The 25,506-nt window shown below is 41.7% G+C and overlaps 1 protein-coding gene across 1 annotated transcript in view; it reads right to left on the reverse strand.

The window, feature by feature from the left end:
• Positions 1–22,573, reverse strand: part of ALDH1A1 (aldehyde dehydrogenase 1 family member A1) — a 48,557-nt gene extending 25,984 nt beyond the window's left edge. Inside the window, exons 1-3 of the mRNA XM_039543910.1 lie at positions 22,401–22,573; positions 8,158–8,262; positions 560–700 (exon numbers count right to left, since the gene is read on the reverse strand). Coding sequence (XP_039399844.1) covers positions 560–700; positions 8,158–8,262; positions 22,401–22,496 — 342 coding nt within the window. The 5' untranslated portion in view covers positions 22,497–22,573. The remainder of the gene's footprint in view (positions 1–559; positions 701–8,157; positions 8,263–22,400) is intronic.
• Between the last annotated feature and the right edge of the window lie 2,933 nt (positions 22,574–25,506).

Genomic DNA, 25,506 nt, shown 5'->3' on the forward strand with positions numbered 1-25,506 from the left:
CTCTGCTAAATATTCAGAGTTAGGTGGTCCTCTATTTGCTCACCTTCTCACTGTCAACAGCAAATATGTTGCTGCCTTTGGTCTTTGATTCAAAATTTGTCGGATACACGGGGGGGGGGAAGGGAGGAGGAGGTGGCAGTGGCAGCGATGAAAACGGTGCGTAAATGAAATCCAAAATCCCTTCCATCTTTAAATAGTATCTACTGTAATTCTCGAAGAGCAGAGCTTCGCTTTTAGGCCCTGATTTAGCAATTTTGAGCATGTGCTTAAATACCATTGAAGTTACACTGATGTTAGTGGGAAATGAGTATGACTTAAAGCTGAGCATGTGCTTAAGTGCTTTGCTGAATGAGGGTACAAAAGTGCAGGTCATTTAAACATGCCAATTAGCAATACAAAATAAACCAGTCAGAGACTTGGCTGAAAACAAGCACTGACATCACCTGATTTTCAGACGGGCTGAGCACCAACTTCTCCCACATATTCTGAGTCCTTTGAAAATCATGGCATCAATACAAGACCGCCCTTTCCCTTCTCTCTGTAAATGCTTTATACTTACAGCTAAGAGTAGACGATCTCTTTCAATTAAGTCAGCTAGTTTATTTAAGAGCCTTCCCCGTTCTGAAGCATCCATTGTACGCCATGGTGACCCAAGCTGAAAAGCTTTTCTCGCTGCTTTAACAGCTTTGTCTATGTCCTCCTGTGTGTGAAGAATATGGAGACTTATTTGATTGATATTTGATTCTGTCATATAATTCTGCTTTTTTTTCTATTTGTACAGCACCTAAAGTGTGCTAGGCATTTTGCAGAATAAATACAAGAAATCAACCTTGCTGCAAGCAGCTTACAGTCTAATTAGAAGAGAACAATTATTTTACATCTCTTTTTTTCAAACATGCTCACTATCACTTGAAACTTTCCCAGTTATATGAAGGAAACAGGTGAAGTCTCAAAGCCCATACATAGAAGTATATTAAGGAACTCCACTTTTAAGTCTAGATTTTCAAAAATGTACCCCCCATTTTAGCACCCACAGGTATTTGCAGTTATATTTCAATGTCCAGGTAATTGCCACAAATCAGGCATCCAAACATCTAATGTAGCCTAACATCTGGACATAACCCCTCCCCCCGCAAGGTTTGGGTAAGGCCAGATTCAAAATATGTCTCTTAAAATATTTCCTATGATGACCACAGATGTATTCTTTGGAAAACAAATCATCTTTGTTTTTTTAATTGTAAGTGCAGGACCTAAGTACTCTAAATCATGGAAGTGTCTGATTAATTGACCAGGTTTTAATTGCCAACCCTAAGCACTCCACAATGCTGGCACTGTCTTTACATTAAGCATGTTAACTTGTCAGCCTATGGCAGTTTTTATAATACTGTTTATTATTAATCTTTTGACTTTCACAACAATGGAGCAATGTATATTTCACTGTGTGCAATTGTATTTACATGGAGGGTGATCTAGGATGCAAAAGAAGCAATTAAAGGCCTACTTAGAAATGATTTTCAGTATTTGGGAGTTTGTTGTACTTCACACATCCTGCTGCTCCTTTTCCAAGTAAAATACAAATGCAGGTTCAATTCGGCCATTTGGGTTTTTTTGAAAGCGTATTTCTAGAAAAAGTAGGAATCTATCTGTAGCACAATTTTCTGTGCAATTTGCATGTACAATTTAAGCAGCAACTTCTGAAAATTTGTCCCATACTGTTATTTGCCTGATTCTCCTCTCACACTGGTGTAAATCAGGAGTAACTCCACTGAATTCAACACTACGGTAAAATTGTTGTGAAAGGAGAATCAGGCCCAATATTTTAAATCATTATTGATAACTGAAATTGAATGATCTTTGTATGACTTAATGAGGGACAAATCATGTCACGAAGAGCCCAGAAAGCAAAAGAACCAGTGCAGACTTGCTATGCAGGCAGGGTCTTCCTACAGTGGGTACCTACCATCACAGCACAGACAGCTCCACAGTGGCTCTCTGTGTCCACGTCAGCATGAGGTTTGGGGGCAGGATGAAAGAAAGGAGTGTGTGGAGCAAGTGGATTCATGACCATGTAGCTCTGCTGGCCAATCCCACCTACATGGGAAGGCACAGTAGCTGTGGGGAATATTGAGGCTACAATAAAGCTAAGAGGTAGTTTCGCTAATATTTTGTAGCCTGATGGAGATGGAGAGGATTCCTTCCCCAAGGTACCAGTGGAGCTACCACGTGCATAGCCCATGTATTTGGACATTGTGAAGGGATAAGGATTTGATCCCAAATTGAACATTTATACTTTATCTGTCACAGATGAAAAAACTATATACACTGTATGATGGAATGTAATCCACATATTGATTTAGATGTAATGTTTTCCTACAAGTGTAAAAATATCAAAGGTAAACAATGTCTCTACGGTATTATGCCCCACCCCTTCACTCAGCATGAATACCAGGGGAAATGCACAGCAGAATGAGGGAACATCCACCCCACAAGCCCATGGAGTGGCCTTGCAACTCAGCTCAATGGCTGAAGTAGCCCCCATGTACCCTTAATGTGGCTCTGCTTTGAGAGAGAGGATTGAATGGTCTGCACAGTGGCAAAACCTCTTCCTCACTCCCACAAATTCACGACCTATCTTATCCACACATAAGCCCATAGTGAGTTGTGGGTGCTCAGCACCTCTGACAATTAGGTCACTTATTTAAGTGCTTAGTTTAAGGCACCCAAGGGTGAAAATCTTGGCCTAGACCATTTAAAATTGTCTCAAATGTGTCTCAAATTCTCATTTTAATTATTTGTGGTTCCAATATCATATAATGGATGGAATGTGCAGATATGGTTGTAAAAAATGTAAATATGTTCAAGACATTTTCCATCATACTTGTTGAAATTTCAAAATTCTTCCATGCACTCTATCAGATATTAATGACCCAGAACAACTGTATAAAATAATAATTAATGCCGTTTAATTTTATGGTGCCTATCGGCCTAAGGATAATAGATGCTTATAGTCTATATATGATCAAATGCTTATTTTTGCAGGGATCTTTTCAACTATACAGTCAAAAATAGCTAGTTAGAATCCATAAAACCAGAAAGCTAAACTTAAATTCAACTAATTAAGTCCTGTGAGAAAAAAATATAAAAGCCTGCTCTGTCAGTTGTATGACACTAAATTTAATATAGAAATCTACACCAAGAGACAGAGACAGATAATTATGCACAGGGCCAGGCTTACTAGGTTATTTTTTTTACACTTGTTATAAATGTGCATTTACTTTACATCTCACTGACCATTTGTTAAATAAATGTAGTCATGCTTTATTATTACTAGGGGGCTTCAGGATTAGTGAGCTTAGCCTGAAAGAGCCATCTAACTGAAAGGAAAACAGCTCCCATCCACATATGTGTCTGTGCTTTGTCACTTAAAAAAACCCAAAACACCACTGAAAGGCAGTGTACAGCTCTTTGTTAACTCTATTGTACACACAAATTAAATTCCTAAAATCTCTTGGCTCATTATCTAAAGACTAGACTCTAGAATATTAGGTTTACAATGACTGTGTAATTTACTAGATTTGTACATTTCACTAGACAATTTAGTTAATAGCAGTTGTCATTACACATTGGCTTACAAAATTACTGTACATGAAGCAAACCTGTATGCTGAACAGCATTCTCTTTATTTAAGGAGTTGTTAGATTGCTTGAACAGAATGAAAGCTACAAGAGTTTCAAATGTTAAGTGAACAGTTTCAGGTCATGAGTAATTTAATTTGAGGATGATCAAATATCAGGTCAACCTGATTTGCAATGTAACTTGATTTTTAAATATTAAAAAGAGAAGAAGTAGAAGGGTAGCACTTTACAATGCCAGTGACACACAATCAGACAATCAAGAGTGGTTATGAAATTCTTTGGATAAGGACAAAAGGAATGAAAAATGAAGACAAAGCCACACGGAGCATCAGCTTCAGACCACCTGGACTGGAGAAGGACAAGAATGAAAAATTCCAAGACCAGATTTCATAGGGCCAGATTTACTAGTGTTTTTTTTAAAATGAACACTTGTTATAGATGTGCATTTGCTTTACATCATACTGAGCATTTATTTGTTCAAGAAATGCAGTCATGCTTCCTACATCATGAGTCTTCCTGAGATATTTGAAACCATGGGAAACCATTGTCATGAGAGACTTTATCTAGCCATCTGTTATATAAGAAATAGATCCAAACTTGCATAGCAAAGATGTTCCAGACATTGCCAGGTATCTTACAATCAGCTCTTGTGCTTGGACACCTATCAGACAAATCACACTTGGACCTGAATCCTATCATCAAATCCATGGTGTAGGTATCTTGTAAAGTCCTGAAACCTGTAACTTAGAATCCACAGAATTATGCTTCAGACAAAATATTTTATGCTGGATTTGGATCTGTACCATATTAGGGCCAAATGATTACTGGAAGGGGATGGGAAGCTGAGCAACAGAGGCACTGAACTGTGCTCGTATGTATTCAAAGGCTGAACACATAATAAAGTAAACAAATTATTTGGTCTAGTAAAAACCAATAAAACTGGGAGAAATCAGAAAAAAATTAAAACAGGGACATTTAGGCTAAATATGAAGGGGTTTTTGTGACAGTGAAATTATGGGTATGACACTCTGCAATTTAAGTCTGGGCCCAGATTCAGGCTTGACCCCAAACCCTCTTCTGTCTACACACAAATCTCTCGGGCTCAGACCTAGGTCCTAGGATCCTGCAGGAGTGGAGAGGTTGAGCCCATGTCAAGCTAAGACCCAGCATTTAAGCTCTATTGCTTTACCGTGTAGATGCAGCCTCCTTGGACTTGGTCCTGGGAGTCTGCCAAAAGTATCCCACAGTTCCATGGGATAATTTCCTTTGTCCTCAGCATCTCCAATCCACTCAAGGGAAACAGACACAATCCCCATTGCTGTAATGCAGCAGCTTGGTAAGTCAGTGTTTAACCCTTCCATTGTCTTCCCAATGCCAAGCTACAAACACACCATGACAGAGCCTTCTGGGTTTCCAGTGAAAGCTCAACAGAAGCAGTCTTTTGCAAAGCGTGCTGCTTCATGGTCATGAGAGCACAGCCGGATTTGGATAAAACTCTGGTACAAAGCCAGCAAAACAGTGGACTTTAGTCAGAGTACTTGGAATGACCATGCATACCAGCAAATAGCAAAGAAACTGGCAGCATTGCAAATTTACTGGCTCTGTGACCAGTGCAGGGAGCGGATTAATCATCTCTGACCAGGGACCAGAACTGCACCTTGGGCAACTCACTGGCATCATGCCCATTTTATGAGGAGTGTAACAGGTCGGACTCACCCCCGCGGCGCCTCCTGCTGGTGACTCCGGGGAATTAGCTCTTTCCAGCCCTGGAGCGCCCTCTGCAGGCCGGTGATCCACCTGTTTACTACTGGCCCTGTGTCCCTCCCAGGACCCCAGTGCCCCTTTAATCTTTACTGGGTTACCCCTTCCCAGGGGGAACCCCCACCCTACTATCCCCACTTCGCCTCAGTAGTGGCTACTGCCCAGTCTCTATCTAGCCCCCATTCGCTGGGGCAGACTGCAGTATCCAGTACTCATCATCGGCAAGGGGGTTTGGACCTGCTGCCTTTGCCTACCCCTAGGTTGCCCCCTGCAACCCCCAGTACCTTTTGCCCTCCGCTAGGCCGCAGCCTGGGGTTTTCTAGGCTGGAGCTTCCCCAGCTCCTCAGCCTTTCCCCAGCCCTGCTTCACCCTAGGTACCTTATCTCCGCTCCTAAGCAGCCAGGCCCATCTCTCTCTATAGCCAGAGAGAGACTGTCTGGCTTCTGGCTTCCCTGCCTTCTTATAAGGCCCTGTTGCTCTGTTTGGGGCGTGGCCCCCAGCTGCAGCCACTTCCCCAATCAGCCCAGCCAAAAGCCCCTTCCCAGGGCTGTTTTAAAGCCCCAAAGCGCAGGAGCGGGTAGCCACCCCGCTACAAGGAGTTTGACTGGAAATGGCTCCATTCAGGAGGAAATGACTTGCCTCTGGCTTTGCAAAGACTGTGAAGAGCACAGCAAGCCACAGTACAGCACTGGCATCTGACGAAGTGGGTATTCACCCACGAAAGCTTATGCTCCAATACGTCTGTTAGTCTATAAGGTGCCACAGGACTCTTTGTTGCTTTTTACAAATCCAGACTAACACGGTTACTCCTCTGATAAAACACAGACACTGGAATCCAAATGGGTCATAAACATCTTCAATGGGATTTCAATCTGTCAAAAGCACTTTCAACAACCATTCTACATCAGCTGATAACGTAATTAAACCATCTTTTGCCAGGGCTTCTGAAAACAGGGTGCAGTTTCATAAGCCAAGGCAAAGGGGTTACATGCGGTCCTCCAGAATAATGGTGGGGGCAGACACTCCGTTGATGTCAGTGTCATTTGGTGGGAGTAGTGTCCCAGCGTGTTCATCCTCTAAGTCACAAAAGGAACTGACCTAGCCTCTGGCCATCTCATGGTTTTAGGATAATTGTGAGCTTCAGCCCAATAAGCATTTCTTTATGGCTGTTGACTTAGTGGGAGTTATGTAAATACAATGAAAGGAGGACTGGGTACTTAGTATTAAATCAGGTGATAAATATTTTTAATGAAATGCAAAAGCCTTGAAAAATTGTGTTTTCTGTTATTAATTTCACCACGGACCCATTTATATTCACAAAATCATTATTTGTGTGTGAACTTCTTGAAGCAAAAATGGCCCAATTTTGAGGCCAAAAATGATGTCACAAATGAGAAAACTTTATAGAAACAGAAAAAATGTGTGCCTGTATGTGCCTGTGTATACGTGCATGCTTGGGAATGAACATACACAAAGGCAAATATTTGCATGAATGAAAACATTAACAGATAAAATGAGTAATTTTTTCCACAGGTCTAGTTAAAAGTTTTTCTACACTTGTCACTAGAAATAGAACACTCGCATCTCAGGCTTCTTTTTAGAGAGTTCATCCAAAAAATGTCTCTGGTCATCATTTCTAAAACGATGGAAACAAAAGAGCTTTCTATATTTAAACGTATCACCCTGTACTTGATAATGTGCACTGAAACTAGATAGTATTATTAAGCGAAGTCTTTTCAAACAGAAAATTATACAAAATTATGAAAACATAGGAAATTTGCTCTTGAGTTCTTAGGGTTCCATTTCAGATTTTTGAAGTTACTGTCTATAAGTGTATCTTTTTTCCCCCCAAGTGGTCTTATACATGGCAAAATAAGTACATTTCTCTTCAGCTATAACCAGCTTTTGCAGTCCTCCCATCAAATCTTAACAATTAAGCATGTATGAGCCAGCTCTGTTTCGCAGGAACTGGTGCTGGTGATTCAGCAGGCGGCATTCATCACTGCAAATCTGTATTAAATCAATGACCAGCTGTGCTGTAAGGAAGCACTATCTTACTGGAAGTGTCATCATTCACAAAAGACATACATATAGAGTTGTGACCACTTGTTAGCAAAGATTCCCTGGCATTTTATATAAAAGTTAAAGGATTAGTGTGGCCAAATAGCAGTGTGGCTGACTACTGTAACTGTACTTACATAGCACATGTGCTTAGTGTGAGTAGAACTGTTAAGAAAGGCTTTCACAGTAAGCAAAACTTTGAAATAAATCACTCAGTGATGAATAGGTAGTATCCCACTTATTTTCATGGCATCAGGTATATCATTATATCTTTACTGAAGGAACAATCAGAACAAGGAGCTGGGTAGTATGGGAGAAAAGAATTCAGACATAAATAGTCAGAATAATACTAAGATGAATCAAGAAAGCAATTAGCCAAACACAGGATTTGGGTTTGGGGCTTTGTTTCTAAAATGTTCTCTTTTTTTCAAGTTTATTTAAGTGACTAAATCCTTCTCCAGTGTACAGTAGTTTGTGAATCTGGAGTAGTGCCCGATACAAAGATCTTGATCCTGGTCTCAGCGTAATCAATAACAAAGCTGTCATGGAGCCAAATGCTCTGCTGGTGGAAGCTGGTATAGCTCCACTGAAGTCGTGGAAGTGTGCCAATTAGAACCAGCACAGCATATGTCCCGTTGCCTTGCAAGTGCTGGATTGGATACAAAGAAAGCCGTGAAATGGCGAAGCTTTAAAAACCTACCTTGTCTCCTTCTTCTACCTCACAAATTTTATCTCCAGTTGCAGGGTTATAGACTGCAAATTTTTTGCCATTAGTTGCATCATGCCATTCATTATTTATAAATATCTGCAAGGAAATAAGGAAACAAAGAGTGGAACATCATCAATAACACAGAAATAGTCATAGTTTATTACCTGTTTCAATGAAAAATCAACATGGTATCACCCAATAGCTGAGAGCTATCCAATGATCCTTTTTTGTTTTAGGTCCCTATGCATCAATGGGGTATAGGTCCCTTCGATTTCTGCAGAGTAAATACAGATAAATAAATGTGGAATTTTAAAGATTTTGAAAATTTCAATAACATTCACCTATCTGCTTTGAGTCACCATTGACTTAAAAATGCAGCCATTCTCTCATGGTTTTCATCTCATATAATAAAATAATTGCTTCTTTAAAATGATTGGCACTCAGGGAACTAGCACAAGTGGATAGAAGGCAGCATATGACCTATGGAGTCTTCTATCCACTTTCACAACTACTGCAGCTCCTCTACTATTAATATACCCTTTCAACATGGATAGGGATGACAGATGGAATTATGTAGCAGTATAGTCTCCTGTCCTGCTCCGCTGGCATACAGGGATCTCTGTGCTGCACAGGGAATGTAAATTCCCTGTATAGCCCTCTTGAAATCCTGTCTCCCCTTTGCCCAGCAGAACCACACAGGTTTTGCTGCCAGGGGAGCCTTTTTGCCTCAGAGGCAGACAATTTGTCACCTAACAGAAGATGACAAACAACTAGGTCAGAGTAGTTGTAGATGTTTTGGAGAGAGCAATTTTATTTAACCATTTATCTAACTTTTCTTTCATTTCCTTTCAAACAACATGTGTCTCTGAAGTGAAAGACAACACTAAAGAGCTGCAGACAGTTTAATGAAATCTACAACAAAGAAGGAACCATTGAGGCATAGTGCAAAAGCCAGAAAATGTGGTTTGTATACTTCTCTACTTCCATGTCACAGGAGAAAAATAAAAAGGAACACTAATCTCTGTGATTTTATTTCCAAATCTGGCCTGCGGATTGGTGCTTCATTAAATATGATCCGAATAAAAGCTTATTTAAAAGCAGAAATGTAATGCTATTAATCTTTTACAGGAACTAAGGGATCTATTTCATTTCATGGAGGAGTATCCGCACATCAAGAGGCATTTACTAAAATGACACTGCTTATTTAGCAAAATCATGGATTGTTTTTGTAACTATTAGATGGATCTTAAAGACACATTGCACATATATTTCAAAATGCAGGCAACAATGCTGGAAACTTATTAAAGCTGTTACAAAACTATAAATTGTTGTGTTATTTAAGTGAAAACATTGTGCAATGTGATATATTTTAAAGCTTAGAAAGTTTCACACAAACACAAAGTGAAGCTCTCAAAAGTCTGGCAATGCAAAAGTGAAGGCTGTATATATGCATTACAATAGTATGAGCCTATTTTTCTGCTGGTGCTGAGCTGCACCAAATTTACACCAACAAGGAACTTGGCACATGGTCTTTAATTACGTAACCACATAGTATTTTTAGACAAGATGGCTACCAACTTTAGTTCCTAGGAGATCTCCACATTGCAACCTTCATGTTCTTTTAATTTGGGGTGGGGGCTGTATGAATTTTAAAACGTATCTACGTATCTGCTATAGTGTTATATATTTTGTGAAAAGGGATTTCCAATCATAGGAAATGAGAAAAAAATAAAGGTTTTCTGATATACAATAGTTTTTTTGTGATTATGTCACCACCCACTTTGAGTGTCTTTACTGGATCCCCGTAATCCACCACATCAGATTAGCATTTCTTGCCCTCACATTCAAGGCCTTACACAACTTCTCTCCACCCTATATCTCTGATTAAATCTTTTATCATGTCTGTCTCACCATTTTCCCTCTACAAATGACACCAGACTTGATGCTCCATGTATCTCCTTCTCTCACACATTTCTCTGTGCCTTATTCCATGCTTTAGCCTTTGCCTGGAATACCTTCCTCATCCCAGGTAACCAAACCAGCAACTGGTTTTCATTCCAATGATTTCTAATGACTAACTTCTTGCACAGTCTGCACTAGAAGTGGGCTAGTAACATTTAAAAACAAACAAATCAAACCAATAAGCTATTCTCCCCTCTAGGTATTGTGACAGGGTCAGGCCAGAGGGATACAGGAGAGTGTTCTTATTGGTAGCCAGGAAGTGGGCGGGCAAATTAAGGCAGGCAGGCTAATTAGGACACCTGGAGCCAATTGAGAAGAAACTGCTAGAATCAATTAGGACAGGCTGGCTAATCAGGGCACCTGCGTTTAAAAAGGACCTCACTTCAGTTTGTAGCGTGCACGTGAGGAGCTGGGAGCTAGAGGCACTAGGAGCTGAGAGTGGATCCACAGGTCCGTGATACCAAATAAATACGGGGGACAACTAATGAAAAAAACAGGATTGGGAGTGAGGTCATAGGGCTAAACGAAGGGAACCTGATAGGGACACCAAGCAAAGAACCCTGGACAGTGCCCACTGCTCCTCGAAGGCATCAAGGGAGCCAGCGGACGCCGCCCAGAGGAACTCTTCCCGGATGCGTGAACAGATGGAGGAGCGGAAATAGGCCCCACAGTCGCAGGAAATCCCATCAGCCAACCTCCTTTCCCTGGTTTTGTAGATGGCCAGTTTGGCCAGAGCCAAGAGGAGGTTGACAAGGAGGTAATACAGGAGAGTGTTCCTATTGGTATCCAGGAAGTGGGCGGGTGAAGCCTGCCCACTACTAAAGGACCTCCCCCCAGCCTAAGGGAAAGATCCTCAGGTCTGTGACACCAAATAATTGCGTGGGACAACCAATGAAAAAAACAGGATCGGGAGTGAGGTCATAGGGCTAAACGAAGGGAACCTGATGGGGACACCGAGCAGAGAACCCCAGACAACGCCCACTGCTCCTCGAAGGCATCAAGGGAGCCAGTGGACGCCGCCCAGAGGAACTCTGCCCGGATGCGTGAACGGAGGGAGGAGCGGAAATAGGCCCCACAGTCACAGGAAATCCCATCAGCCAACCTCCTCTCCCTGGTTTTGTAGATGGCCAGTTTGGCCAGAGCCAAGAGGAGGTTGACAAGGAGGTAATACAGGAGAGAGTTAGAAGGCAGATATATTAGTCCCAGATTAAGTAGATCCCTTTTCCCTGGATAAGGTAACATGGGCAGTTCCAGAACAAGCTGGAACTTGCTGGAACCAATTAAGGCAGGCAGCCTAATTAGGACACCTGAAGCCAATTGAGAAGAAACTGCTAGAATCAATTAGGACAGCCTGGCTAATCAGGGCACCTGAGTTTAAAAAGGACCTCACTTCAGTTTGTAGCATGCATGTAAGGAGCTGGGAGCAAGAGGCACTAGGAGCTGAGAGTGGGAAGGTGTATTGCTGGAGGATTGAAGAGTACAAGCATTATCAGACACCAGGAGAAAGGTCCTGTGGTGAGGATAAAGAAGGATAAAGAAGAGTCCATGGGGAAGTAGCCCAGATTGTTGTAGCTGAAGCGCAGCTGTTCCAGGAGGCACTCTAGACAGCTGCAGTCCACAGGGCCCTGGGCTGGAACCTGGAGTAGAGGGTGGGCCTGGGTTTCCCCCCAAACCCCCCAACTCCTGATCAGACACAGGAGGAATTAACCTGGATTGTGGGTTCTACCAGAGGGGAAGGTCTCTGGGCTGTTCCTTGACCCACATGGTGAATCTCTGAGGCGAACAAATCCGCCAATAAGTGCAGGACCCACCAAGATATAGGAGGAACTTTGTCACAGTATCCTGTCATATTGATTTGTCTTTTTTATTTTAAGCTCTTATATAGTACTGAGCATATTGTTGGGAATTCACAAACATAATGAATAACAAAAAATGTACTGTGGCCAGTATAAACCAAAGATAATCAAACTGCTTTATACCGCAGCCTTAAAACTGCTGAGATCACCATCCAAAGATTATTTCATATTTGCCAGGAACTGCATTACATATGCAGATTTAACCTTTATACAGGCAGAAAGAGCAGCGTGTGCCAATTTCCCTTTTTATAGCTGGAACAACCACTCTCTTGCACAGATAAGAACATTGAGATATCCTGGCGCACAAGCACACTTTAATAAAGCTAGATGGAATGGATATTGTTATCCATTATCAGTATCATTAAAATCAAGTCACTCACACGGGAAATGATTTGATTATCTTATTAGCAAATTCACTCTTACTCTGGAATAATCCGCTCCAAGAAGAATTCCTTAGACTGTCTGGATGAGAACAGAATAAAATGTGAGCACTTTCTTCAAAGACAGCAGAGAAGGTTCAGGATTGGCAGGGATAAAATTGCCACTCAATCTTATCTGCTTTTTACTCTGAATTTTGTAGTCTGTTCCATATGGCACTTTCCTTCTCTTTGGTATTAAGCCACACCGATTATCCTGAAGCTGACTGCATATGTTCTAAAACTACACAAAATGAGGATTTCATACATGGGTAATTCTGTCTCTCTCCTTGGTGTTTAGTTACTTGTAAATACTGCTTGAAGGTTAGTACAGTCGGTATAAACAATGTTTCCCTATAAAATGCTGTGAAAGAAACCACAGCAGTTGCTATCAAAAAGTCAACATTTACCTACAATTACCACCAAGTGGTATTGGAGGTACTGCAGTTATTTTCTTTCCTAACTACAAGGAAAAATTGACATCTCACATATCACCATGGTATATTAGGGTAAGCGTTTTTCTTCATGGTGAACATAATACCCTAGTAAACTGATTATAATAGTTCTGCATCAAATACTGTGATCTCTTTTGTGCCTTTAAGGCATAGCCTCTTTTCGAGAGAGGTGCAGAACTGGACTGGCCCAGCAGTTGCTAAGAAAGTGAAATGGGGAAAATGCTTCCTCATATATGTCAGATCTGTAGGGTTCTAACTATTGAGTGCCTGTAAAATCTTAACATTGATATTGAATTTTAAAAGAGCCCAGTGGGAAGTAAGTCACTCAACAATTGGGTGAAATTCACGGTACTGGTTTCTATATAAATGTTAACTAGAACAAGGTTTTGTTTATTAACTGGGCAAGATCCACGCTTCATTAAAGATTTCTTCACCAGCTCTGAAGAGCAAATTTTTCTTTCACAAAAAAGTCAACACTTTTTGGTGAAATACCTCAGAAACAGTATATAGTTTGGTTTAGAAAAGGAAGTAGGAAAAACATCAGGAAGGAATACTCTAGTGGGTAAAAAGATTAGTGCTCACACTGGTGCTTGCTGTTATCTTAGCTATTCTTTATTGTGGGCATTATTCCATAAGAGGACCAATAGTAAATATAAGTACCATCCCCTATCAAGTCTTCTCCATTATCTGTGGCTCCAGATCCCTCACTCTCTGCATTACATTTTGCAACAAGCTCTAACTCTACCATTGCTGTTCCAAGTGGAGGTTTTTTAGTGGGCATATCTCTATGAGCATAGCTAAAACCATCACCTCTGGCACAAAGATCCTCTGTCAGTCCCTCATATTATCACCACAGAACCAAAATCAGAGGGTGCAGAAGGACAAGGCTGCAGCAGAATGAGCATTTCCAATATCACTCTGTTCTGTAGCTCAGCCTAGTAGGAATTTGTTTTAACTTGCTTGATTTCCCACAGGGCAGAAAGCAAGTAAGGCAGTTGTAACAGCAGGATAAATGTATTTATCACATGGTCTTGCAATTTAGCATATGGATATCACCACCATATATATTATGTAACAAAGAGTTTAAATTCATTTGGGAGAATGGAGATTTATTTACTCAAAAATAGATATATTACTTAAACTGACTGTGACCAAAAAAATGGTAAAGGTGGATATTTTGATAGGGAAACCTCAAGTCCACAAAAATATTTCCTAAACTGGGATGCCTACAATTCTACAGTTATATTTTTGTATACATTTTAGTTTATTTGTATAGGTATCCAAAGAGAGATATGCACAGCCACATTGATATCTTCAGCCAACAGTGCCTGAATCTCAGGCTTGTCAAAAGTTGTAAAGATAATAAGGTACTATATGACTTCCTAGCAATTTCACATGGTTGATCCTAAGGAGTCCATATGAAATTGTGGATGCTGTGAGGGGGCACAGATGCACAGCAGTCAGGTGGCTAATAAGAAAAACTCCTATGTAGTCACTAGCTATGCTACCAAGAAAAGAGACAAAGTAAAAGGGAAATATTAATGTAACAGTGCTGTGTGATGCTACAGTATGCCAAATTCATATCTCTCTGTGAAAGGAGTAATAGTGAAACATACCTTTCTTGGAAGTTGTGCAAATATTGGTTTAAGTACTGCATTTAGAGTACTGACACAATGGTATTATTTTAGAGTCCCTTACTTATTATTGTTCCTAATGGCATTTCCTCCTAATCCCAACCTTTCACGATGTACAAACCTGTACAATGTACAAGAGAAGTGAAAATTGCATTATCCAGACATCTCCCTTAGGATACATTATGATTTTGCTTATACAGGTATGAACTAAAGAAAATGGTGCAAAAAGCCAAAATCCAATCTATACACAATGTTACATATGTTGTAACATTGGGTATATTCCAGAGTATGTTGGCAGCTATGCTCGTTTGGAGTGTACAGCACATGGACACATGGGTTGCGGTGTACTGAAAACAGAAACAGCTAGTGCACAAGCCAACGTGAACAGACACTGCCACAAAGATCAGCCTCTGGCTTGCTTGAACTGCAGTACACTCGTTGCCCATGCTTACGAAAGCAGTAGCAGTTATCTTGCATCATGGTGTGGTAGTTTGCTGTCAGATATCCAGGTCTTCCATAGTAAGGTGTTTCTTTTGCCAGATGTTCATCCACTGTTGCACATGCTGCATGGGTATTTACCTGTAAGGACTGGACATGACTCATTGGGTTTAAGAGTTTTGACAAGTCAAATCTTTGCTGCAAGTAACTTTTTACTTAGAAATGTTATGGTGTGCACTGTATAGCTATTGTTTTCACTGAGATCTTCAAGTAAGATGGCAAGTCTCATAATGACCATATGAAGAGCTGTCCTTCACACTCCTGTCCTTGCCACTAGAACTAGAAATCAACATTTGTTATAGATGGATTCTGACATGGTTCTACGATTCTGAAGCTTCATATTTAAAAATACAGACCCAGATGGTAGCTCTATGGAGGCTGCAAACAAAATCTCATCTGATTGGCATTCATCTTCAGTGAAAGTATAGTAAAATCCTGATTCTCCAAACTGCTTGGGTTACAGGAATTCATTCCAGATCATCAGAAATGTGGGAAATTGGCAGCTCTGCAAGGGTTTCGCTTCAGCCTTGTAAGGTTTAGGCAAGATTGAAGTCTTAAGTTTCTTGTCTGGGGATTTTATTCTAATGCTTTGGGCCCCCTTGCCCTTTTCATGGCTCAGTTTCACAATCTGGACAATATAGATAATATTTCTCCATCCCACAGGTGTATTGTGAAAATTGATTAGTGTTTGCAAGGCACTCTTAAGACAAAGAGGGCTGTACGACTGTTATTTATCACACACAGACAGCATTTGACCCACAGAGGGCTTGGTGTGAAGTGGAACTTACTGCAGCTCTGCAGAAAGAGAGAAGGTTTCACAGGGTTGCACACTGTGCGCGTCTACTGTATGCTGTGGAGCACAGTTCTGCAGGACCTCTTTATGTGCGTGACCAAAGGTCTCTTTAAGGGTGGCACAAGACAGGATTATCTGCTGCGTGAATCCTCTGGCAGTTGGTCCTCAACTGGCAGCTGGCTACTCTGCAAAGGATTCAAGCCCCGAAGGCTTCAGTAGCAATTGAGAAGTGATTCCTAAGCTACTCTGTGGCTTCGGTGAATGAAATTCCTCATCCCCAGCTCTGCAGCAATCCTCAGTGTGTACCCATGTTACTCAAGCGAGCCTCTACAAATTGGATTTACCCCATGTTTATCCTTTAGCAAGAAAGATTTCCATCTAACTAGATATAATTGTTGCCCACTGTAAAATAGTGGGCAGATATGCCAGCTAGGGAAGGAAAATTACGCCTCCCCTCCCCAAATAAATAAACCAGTTCAATCCAAGGTTATTTCCTCAAGAATGGCTTCTATGATTACAAAAAGACTCAAAGCACAACAGCAAAACAAGTTAAAACACCTGAACCTGGCCAGCAAGTCTCAGTAAGTTGGGAAGGGAAGAACACACTCTTCCCTACAGGTAACCTTTGCTAGGTATCCTATAATTCCTGTCATGGAGAGACTCTCTCTCTAAGAGCCATCATATTCCCCCACAGTGAGCTAACTGCTCAGGCTACCCATTGTATTGTTCCAAAGATGGTCATGTACCCTCTAGACTTGCAGTCCCTCCCAGGAAACTACATTTCCCAGAATGCCTGCTCTTAAGAGGCCCAAGGGTTGTAATAGGAGCACTGTGCCCAGTTACACTAACATTAAATCAAAAATTTGAAACGCAATATTGAAAAAATAGCTGGTATCCACTCGTGTACACTTACCAACTGTGATAATTGCTCCAAGTTTATAGTCCTGTACTAGGGTTGCCAACTTTCTACTTACACAAAACGGAACACCCTTGCCCCGCCTCCTGCCCCACCCCTCCTCTGAGTCCCCGCCCAGCCCCTTCTCTGAGGCCACGCCCCCAATCACTCCATCCCCCTCCCTCTGTAGCTCACTCTTCCCACTCTCACTCATGCACTCATTTTAACCGGGCTGGCTCAGGGGATTGGGGTGCGGGAGGAGGTAATGGCTCCAGCTACAGGCTCTGGGGTTGGGACAGGGATGAGGGGTTTGGGGTGCAAGAGGGGGCTCTGGGCTGGGAGGTGGAGCCAAGGGGTTTGGAGTATGGTAGGGGGCTCCGGGATGATGCAGGGGTTGTGGGAGGGGGTACGGACTCTGGGCTGGGGGTGCAGGTTCCAGGGTGGGGCCAGAAATGAGGGGTTCAGAGTGTGGGAGGGGGCTCCAGGCTGGGGCAGGGGGTGCAGGCTCTAGTGTGGGGCCAGGGATGAGGGATTTGGGGGGTAGGATGGTGCTACTGGCTGGGACCAAGAGGTTCAGAGGGTGGGAGTGGAATCAGGACTGGGCCAGGGGGTTGGGGCACAGGAGGGGGTGAGGGCTCTGGCTGGGGGTGTAGGCTCCAGGGTTTGGCTGGGGATGAGGGACTTGGGGGGAAGGAGGGTGCTCTGGGCTGGGATCGAGGGTTTCGGAGGGCAGAAGTGGGATCAGGGCTGGGGAAGGGGGTTGGGGCATGGGAGTGGGGTGGGGGTGCAGGATCCGGGCAGCGCTTATCTCAAGCAGCTCCCAGAAGCAGCAGCATGTCCCCACTCCAGCTTCTACACGGATGTGTGGCCAGGTGGCTTTGCGCGCTGCCCCATCTGCAGGCGCTACCCCCTGCAGCTCCCATTGGCCCCGGTTCCTGGCCAATGGGAGCTGCAGAGCTGGGTGCTTGGGGGCGGGGGCAGCGTGCAGAGTCTCCTGGCTGCCCCTATGTGTAGGAGCTGGAGGGGTGACATGCCGCTGCTTCCGGGAGCCGCAGGGAGCCTGCCTTAGCTCCACTGCACCACTGACCGGACTTTTTATGGTCTGGTCAGCACAGATGACTGGAGCTGCCAGGGTCCCTTTTCAACCGGGCGTTCCAGTCAAAAACCAGACACCTGGCCACTCTATCCTTTACATCTGTGGGTGTTTGATATGGTATGAATGGAAAATCCCACCAATTCAGCTAAACCTAAAGAGTTCCTTGGACCATCAAAAACCAGTCAATTAAACCTGAAACACTATTAAAGGGAATCTACAGGGTCTGATCTTTAGTTTGTGCTAGATCCACAAAGTGACTTAAGTATTGCAATGCTGAGCATGGTAGTGCCTCACTTTTAGGCCTCTTGCTACCCAGTGAAACCCACAGCCCCAAGTTAGGTGCCTAGGCCCTATACAATGCATAGGGAGAGTTTGGCATCTAAGATTGGGACCCACAAAAGCCAGCATGCTGCGCGGGGAGCCACCTAAGCTAATCAATCAGAAATGCTGAGGAGATGGATATAATACAAGTTCTGCCCCTCTCAGGGAGTTAGATGCCTAAATTCTGGGATTCTTGGCCATTAACTCTCCGCTGGAGTTAGGTGTCTAAACCATGTTTTGCAAGAAATGCCAAGGAGGCACACAGGTGAGGAAAAAGGCCTCCCTCATACATTTTAGCACTCACCCCAGACACTAGCGACTTTGGCTGAATTCTCCTCTCTGTCAGGTGTGGATAAGGGAGTTTGAATGCAGGTCTCTCATCAAACAGGGGAGTACTCCAACCACTGGGCCACAGAGTCATTCCCATTCTCTTGTTGGCCCAATGCATATTTAATTATTCATACACGTTGGAACAGCTTCGATAGGAGAGGCTGAGAGACCTGCAGACTAGAATATCTCATAATCAGCTAGTCAGGACCCACACTTGACAGGTGGGGGAAAAAGTTCAAATCCCTGCTCCACGTCAGACAAAGGGGGGCACTGAACCCTAGTCTGCCACATTCCAGGTGAGTGCTCTAGCCACACACTAAAGGCTGTGAGGGAGGAGTCCTCCTCATACTCCCTTGCCCCAGGGCTCTTTTGTGTGAAAATGCCTGCTGGATCAGGTGAAACAGGCAGAGGAATGCCTAGTCTGAGGATCTTGCCTAGTCTGAGGATCTGGGCTTAGGCATAAAATAGGTGCCCAGGAGCCTTAAAATGAGCTGGCTGCGCGCATCCTCACTCAGGCACCTAGGGATTTTAGGCACCTACAGGGTTAGGTGGCAGCTGAGCAGGGGTTTGACACTTTTTTTAAATTTTAAACCATTTTATTATTTCCTCCTCTTTGCTTCTAGCTGCAATGATTAAAATATATTTTATATTTATGTTTCACGTTTCCTTTATTTACTGTAAGTGATTTAACTTTCCACAAACCATGTTCTTCCCTCAGACACTGTGAAGAGCAGTGGTGGCAAAAGAAATATTGTTTTTTCTGCTATCTCATGTAATTTAACTACCTGATAAGTAACTAATTGTGCTTTGATGCCTGGCTGTGAGAGCACCATAGGACCTGCTCTTTTCAGAAGCATCACAACAGAAATAATTTGTTAAACAATCATTGTCTAATTCTTTAGTGTATCGAAGTAAAATATTTACCAGTACATGTGAGCCAATCTTACATTTATTAAGCACCTAAAATACTCACTGATTTCATTGGCACATCTCTTAAGGAGTTTAGGGTATAGAAGGAATTCAGGATCATTCCCCAATTCAGGATCCAAACTATCTTTAACAATTTAAAAATTAATCCATCCAAATTAAGAGCATGAGAATGGCCATACTGGGTCAGACCAAAGGTCCATCTAGCCCAGTATCCTATCTGCCAACAGTCACCAATTCCAGGTGCCCCAAAGGAAATGAACAGAACAGACAATCATCAAGTGATCCTGTCACCCATTCCCAGCTTCTGGCAATTGACTCTTCAGTGTGTTAAGTATCTCTTTAGAATGCTTAGTTCAATCTTTATGAGAAAGGTACAGACTATGATCTGGGAATATTTGTATCATCATAGAAATGCCTCTGGATTAAATAAATCTAATTTAGGGCCACATTGCTCCCTGTTGCAGAAAAACCTGTGAAAGGGGCCCATGGAGTGAGGAAAAGTCCATGAGGGTCCTCTGGACTGTTTCCCCTAGATCATTCTATTAAGGGCAGAGGGTCGCACTTATCCCATATTGAACAGTCCCTGGAATCTACAAATATTTGAGAATCTGCTGGAGTCCAAGGAGAGTGAAGGTTGAAAAGTCTGTACAGCTGCATTGGTTCTGGGCCCCCCAGACCCTTCTGTGGATCTATGAAGCTTAACTGCAATGATGCCACACTACTAGGGCTTTGCCTGCAGCTGGTTCTTCTGGAAGCTCCATAAGGGGCCTGGGAGGCTCTAGGAAAGTCAGTACAGCCTTAGGCAATATTAGTCATGGGTTGGTAGTGTGGTATTAGGATGATGCATTTGTAACCTCATGTATGCTTCCCACCCCCTGCCCTATTGTGGTCCCCTCATCCCAGCCCACCATGTCATTTTATGCAGTCTCCTGACCCACAGACAATCCTCAGTGAGATTTTGGAAAAGGGGGAAAGTGTTATGAAGAGCAGAGGTGAATCTGGTTCCCTCTACATGTACAGCTGTGAACCATGATTGGAACCATAATTATTTACATATTCATGATTTTTCATATGCTTGCTTTGACCCTTTGTTCAACCCCTGAGTACACGATAATGCACATGAAACTCTGAACTGGTTGAAAGCTATACACCTTCACATACAGGGAAACACCTTCCTCGGGGCAAAGTCTCTGACAAGGCCGTTGTGCATTAGTTATTTCAGCAAAAAGATGCAACACTCAAGAAACATTTACCTGTTAATGCCCTTTTAGATGGTAATGTAAAAATATCTGATAGGATGACTAGTCTGTAGTTACCTACAGAATCTGTCCTATTAGTGAAAGCTTTTCTAAGTGATCTTATGCTGGCTAAATATTGTGGAAAGAAAGCAGTAGGGAGGGGAGGAATATTCCAATTTATACTTTTTCAGATCTTCAATAACTTGGGGCATTACACTGTTCTCATTACTAGGGTAATTCAGAAGTTGAAAATGGATCATTGCAGTTCCTAAAATATGTTTCCTGGAATAAGCCCTTTACACTCTGAGAGAGGAATAGCTGAAGTGAGCTATCACATAGCAGAACTATACTGCACTTGCAGTTTTAACAGCTTGTTTAATATTTCCAGAATGAGGTCCCAACCCTGAAGTCTTTATTCATGAAAAATGGACACCAAAATCAATTTGGGGTTTCCCTGAAAATGGGGTGCAGAGTTGGATCCAAAAGAGCTGACCCTGAGTGGTGATGAGCTCTCCAGATTAAATACCCTAATGTTTGAAAATAAGTCAAGTTTTGACTCTTGTGAGAAGTTAAAATTCAATTCCATGCATATTTGTATTTTGGAAAAATTGAAGGTTAGCTCAAGAAATCGCAACAAGAACACTTTCTTCATTGTTTTACTTGTGTACTTTTTTGTACAGCAGTAACATACTATGTGGCATTTTGCTTTGTGTCCAGAACTTGAGATAGCCATGGCCAGCAAAAGCTACAATTGTTATAGAAGTTTCTCAGTTTCTGTTTATGGCTGCATTTCTCTTTGCTCTACCAAACATTCTACCCAAAAGTCTGAGATTGCAGAAACTACCAATGACTTTGCTGTTTGCTCAAAGTTCAGAGACTCTTGCAACTCTCTGTGTACTGTGGTACGAAACACATGAAGTGTCTCTTTAAGCCAAGAATACAAGTCTGGTTTTAGGGTTAGCCCAGAGGATCCATTTCATGCTTACCTTATCTGTGTGTTTTTAAATGAGCATGGAAAGAATTTGCAATTGTACAATGTTCCTGATAATACTGACTAATTAGCAATGGTGGACTTTAGCTGTTTTATTGATAGTTACTTGCTTAGCAAGACAAATAGGTTTATTATCTGTAGGAAAATACGTCAAATGCTTTAGTTTGATTTTATTTAAAAAAAAAAAAAACTTTCCTCCAGACCAACATCATTGGCATAATTCTTAAAATCTGTTAGTCTAATTTTTAAATAAACTGGGATATTTACAAATTGTGAACACATTCTGCAATTAACTTTTATTTTCTTCCTGTTCATTGAAATGATGTAAATGTTTCCTTCTCTGGGTCATTTACATTTTACAGGATACTTATGACCACAGGTCTTAGCTTCTGAAAAAATATGGACAGCACATCAAAAAATAATAGTATAAAACTTACTAACTCTTTAGAAGAGTTTCTCAGGACAGAAGAGATCAGAGAACATTTCCAGAAATTACAATATAAGAATTAAATCTAGGTAAACATTTGTAAATACACAATTGAGTTAGTGAGACAAGGTGGGTGAGATAATATCTTTTATGGGACCAACTTCTGTTGGTGAGAGAGACAAGCTTTCAAGCTTACACAGAGCTCTTCAGAAAAGATATTATCTCATCCACCTTGTCTCTCTAATATCCTGAGACCGACATGGCTACAAAAACACTGCATACAATAATTGAGTTAGTGTTATTTCGATGGTTTGAACAAAACTACTTAAGTGCATATATAGTCTTATATGAATGCCTAAGGCAAGTTAATAAACATGCATAATACTACTAACCTTAGTATATTTAATTTTCAGATCACTGAGTGGTGCAGGCAGAGCTGGAGCAGAATTGCTATCTGGAATTTGTTTTTTCGTATTTTCAGTTGACATGTTTAGTTAGTTCCTGAAACACAGGTGAAATGAGGAATCAGAGAAGCTGAGTGATTTTGTCCTGACTGCCCATTTAGCTTTATTTGTGCTATTTTGTCTGAACTGGCTATGGTATATTTGCATACAAGACTATGATTGGATGAAAGATTTCACTGCAAAAAGAAAATGACACTACTTATTTCTAACACCAAGGGCAGCAGTGTTTTCACTTAGGTTGAAATCTGTATGATACAAATTCTTCAGAAATAAACTATATTGAAAGACATTATGAAAGTTTGCAAATATTAGAGCATTTCTTGTTCTTACCTGCAAAATATCTTTCTTAGATCAGGCAGGTCTAGAAATTCAAAACTTGGCTCTTCAGCTTTGGAGGTAGAGACAAATTTGTTAGTTCTGGGTGCAGGCAAAGCCTTTCCCACTAGAGAGCCAGGCAGAATAACTTCCAGAGCTGTAAAGTACTCAGTTGTGATTTTAATACACTTGGAACAAATCATCTTTCCTGTTGATAAAACTTATTGTTGTAGAACATGTAGAATGAGGACAAATGTATTAATATAAGGTCCTCATACTCTTATCCAATACCAAGTAATTTAAGGGAGGGACAAAACAATGGACCTACCTGATCAAAGAAAGAAAATTTGCAGATAAAAACAAAAAATTGCCTATTCTTTTTCCGAGGCAGCTCCACAGATTGTAAGTAGCATTTTTTCAGCAGGGCCCATTAGAAAGGGTAGCTGAATTTATTAAAGTAACGATGTGTAATTCATTATGAAAAGTGGACTGCTGAAGTAGTATTAAAGAATCCTGTGGCACCTTATAGATTAACAGACGTTTTGGAGCATGAGCTTTCGTGGGTGAATACCCACTTCGTCGGATGCAAAGTGGGTATTCACTTGCATCCGACAAAGTGGGTATTCACCCACGAAAGCTCATGCTCCAAAACGTCTGTTAGTCTATAAGGTGCCACAGGATTCTTTGCTGCTTTTACAGATCCAGACTAACACGGCTACCCCTCTGATACTGAAGTAGTATTGCATCCAGTGCCCCTCTGCTGGGAGGTGCCCACTGATGCTTGTATATGTCTAGTTTCTATTACTTAGTGTGGAGCAAAGGTGTTTACTCCACACATCTCTTCATGGAAAGCATGAAACTTCTGTGCCCATGAGGTTGCCATCAGTCTTGAAGAATGAGCATTGAGTTTTTGTGGAGACACTATTCTACGCTTCCAATATGCCTCCTGGGCCTGATCCAAAGCATACTGAAGTCAATGGAAAGTCTCATTGATTTCAACAAGCTGTGGATCAGGCCTCATCTGAGCTGCCTTGCAATGGAGAATGTAGAGGCTTTGTTGCCTCTCACTGATGGATGATACAGGCCATATAATTAAGCTGATCTTCTGATCCATTTGGTTCTTTCTGTATATATCTTAGCAGCCCTCTTGACTTCTATGTGCCACAATTTCTCCTTGTGGAGCTTTGGCTTTGGACAAAAGACGGGGTGCGGAAGTAGAGGAACACTCCTCAGATAATTTGAATAGGTGGCTAGCGAGGGCATTCAAAACTAAATTTAGGTCCCAGAGGAGGGATTATTAAAGCATCTGCTTTTTAAAAAAGTCTCTTTACATAGGGGGAGAAAATAGTCTCTGTTTATTTGATGTAGCCAGGAGAGAGGTTGCTTCTCCTTGGTTATTAATCCTGGCAAAGAATGGGCTCTCGTTGTGTTTGTATGTGAATAAGTCTATTGCTGGTTTACTCCACACTTCTGTTATGCCAGTTAAGTTGGCTGGGGTGGAGCTAAAGCGAGGCATCATCGGCAAATGCCAACTAGTCATGTACCCATATGAACAAAGTGCTTCAATTCTCACAGCTACAGCACTATGATTTTTTATACCACCAATCTGGGTGCTCCCCAGCTGTATGGCAACTCTGGCCAGTCCACCTCCCTGGAGAAAGTGAACCCTCCCCATTCAAGATCTATAAGGCAAAGATTAGCCATTTGGAAGCACTGTACACTAGTTTGCATTGAAGCCCTGGTATATGCAATCTGTTTCCCTTTATCATGTCTCTTCATGTCTTGATATGCACTTGAATTAGAGACACTTCAGGCCTTTTACTGCTTGCTTCCACTTTCACTTGGGAAGCATAGTTTTCAATAGCACAACAAATATCGACTTTGCAAAGTCAAGTCCATACTTTGCAATAATTTTGCTGTGATTTGGTTATCAGTTTTCCTAAAAAATAATCCAGTCTCTAGTTAGCCAATCCGTTAAGTGTTCAAATTCACATGATTTAGCTTTATCACTCAGGTCTGCAACATAATGATCAATGGCCTCACTTGTTTTTTTATGAAGAAATGTGCCTTTTCCAAATGATATTTTCCTGAATCACATTCTCATTTTCATGTATCACAGTATTCTTGACATTTTTGAGTTAAAATAAGATACCCTGAAAACAATGGCACATATCCCACCTCCCTATACGTTATGAGAGTGCAAAATCTCATCAGACATTATTTAGAGATCCTGAAAAGACTCTGGAAATCCTTGCCTCCTTTTCCATGCTATTCATTCTCTTTCCCACACACAGTTTACTCTACCTTCCCAACCATTCTGTGACAAGATGCAAGGAATTTGTCTTTTTTCTTTCAATCTTGGATTGACTTAAGCTACCTTCACTACAAGACGTGCATTGACTCCTTCCTTCCCCTCATCCTTGGACCTTTTTGACAAAGTGCAGTCCATTAAAAAGCTTACCTGCTATCTTGATCTTCGAGCTTCTCATATTATCTGATCCTGGCTGCTGAAACTTTTTGCCTTACATTACTATTATTGTCAATAATACCTTTACTTTTCCCAACTTTCTATGACTGCCTGCCTCTTTAAAATTTCTGCTTTCTACCTGAAATTCTAACTATAGCCCTTTCTCAACAAAATACCTGATTAGGTAGATTTCTGTGAGCTATCTAGTCACCTATCATTCAGCAATATCCTTGACCATTTTCAACCTGGGGT

The sequence above is a fragment of the Mauremys reevesii genome, linkage group 6 (genome assembly GCF_016161935.1).
Source record: "Mauremys reevesii isolate NIE-2019 linkage group 6, ASM1616193v1, whole genome shotgun sequence".
Lineage (NCBI taxonomy): Eukaryota > Metazoa > Chordata > Testudines > Geoemydidae > Mauremys > Mauremys reevesii.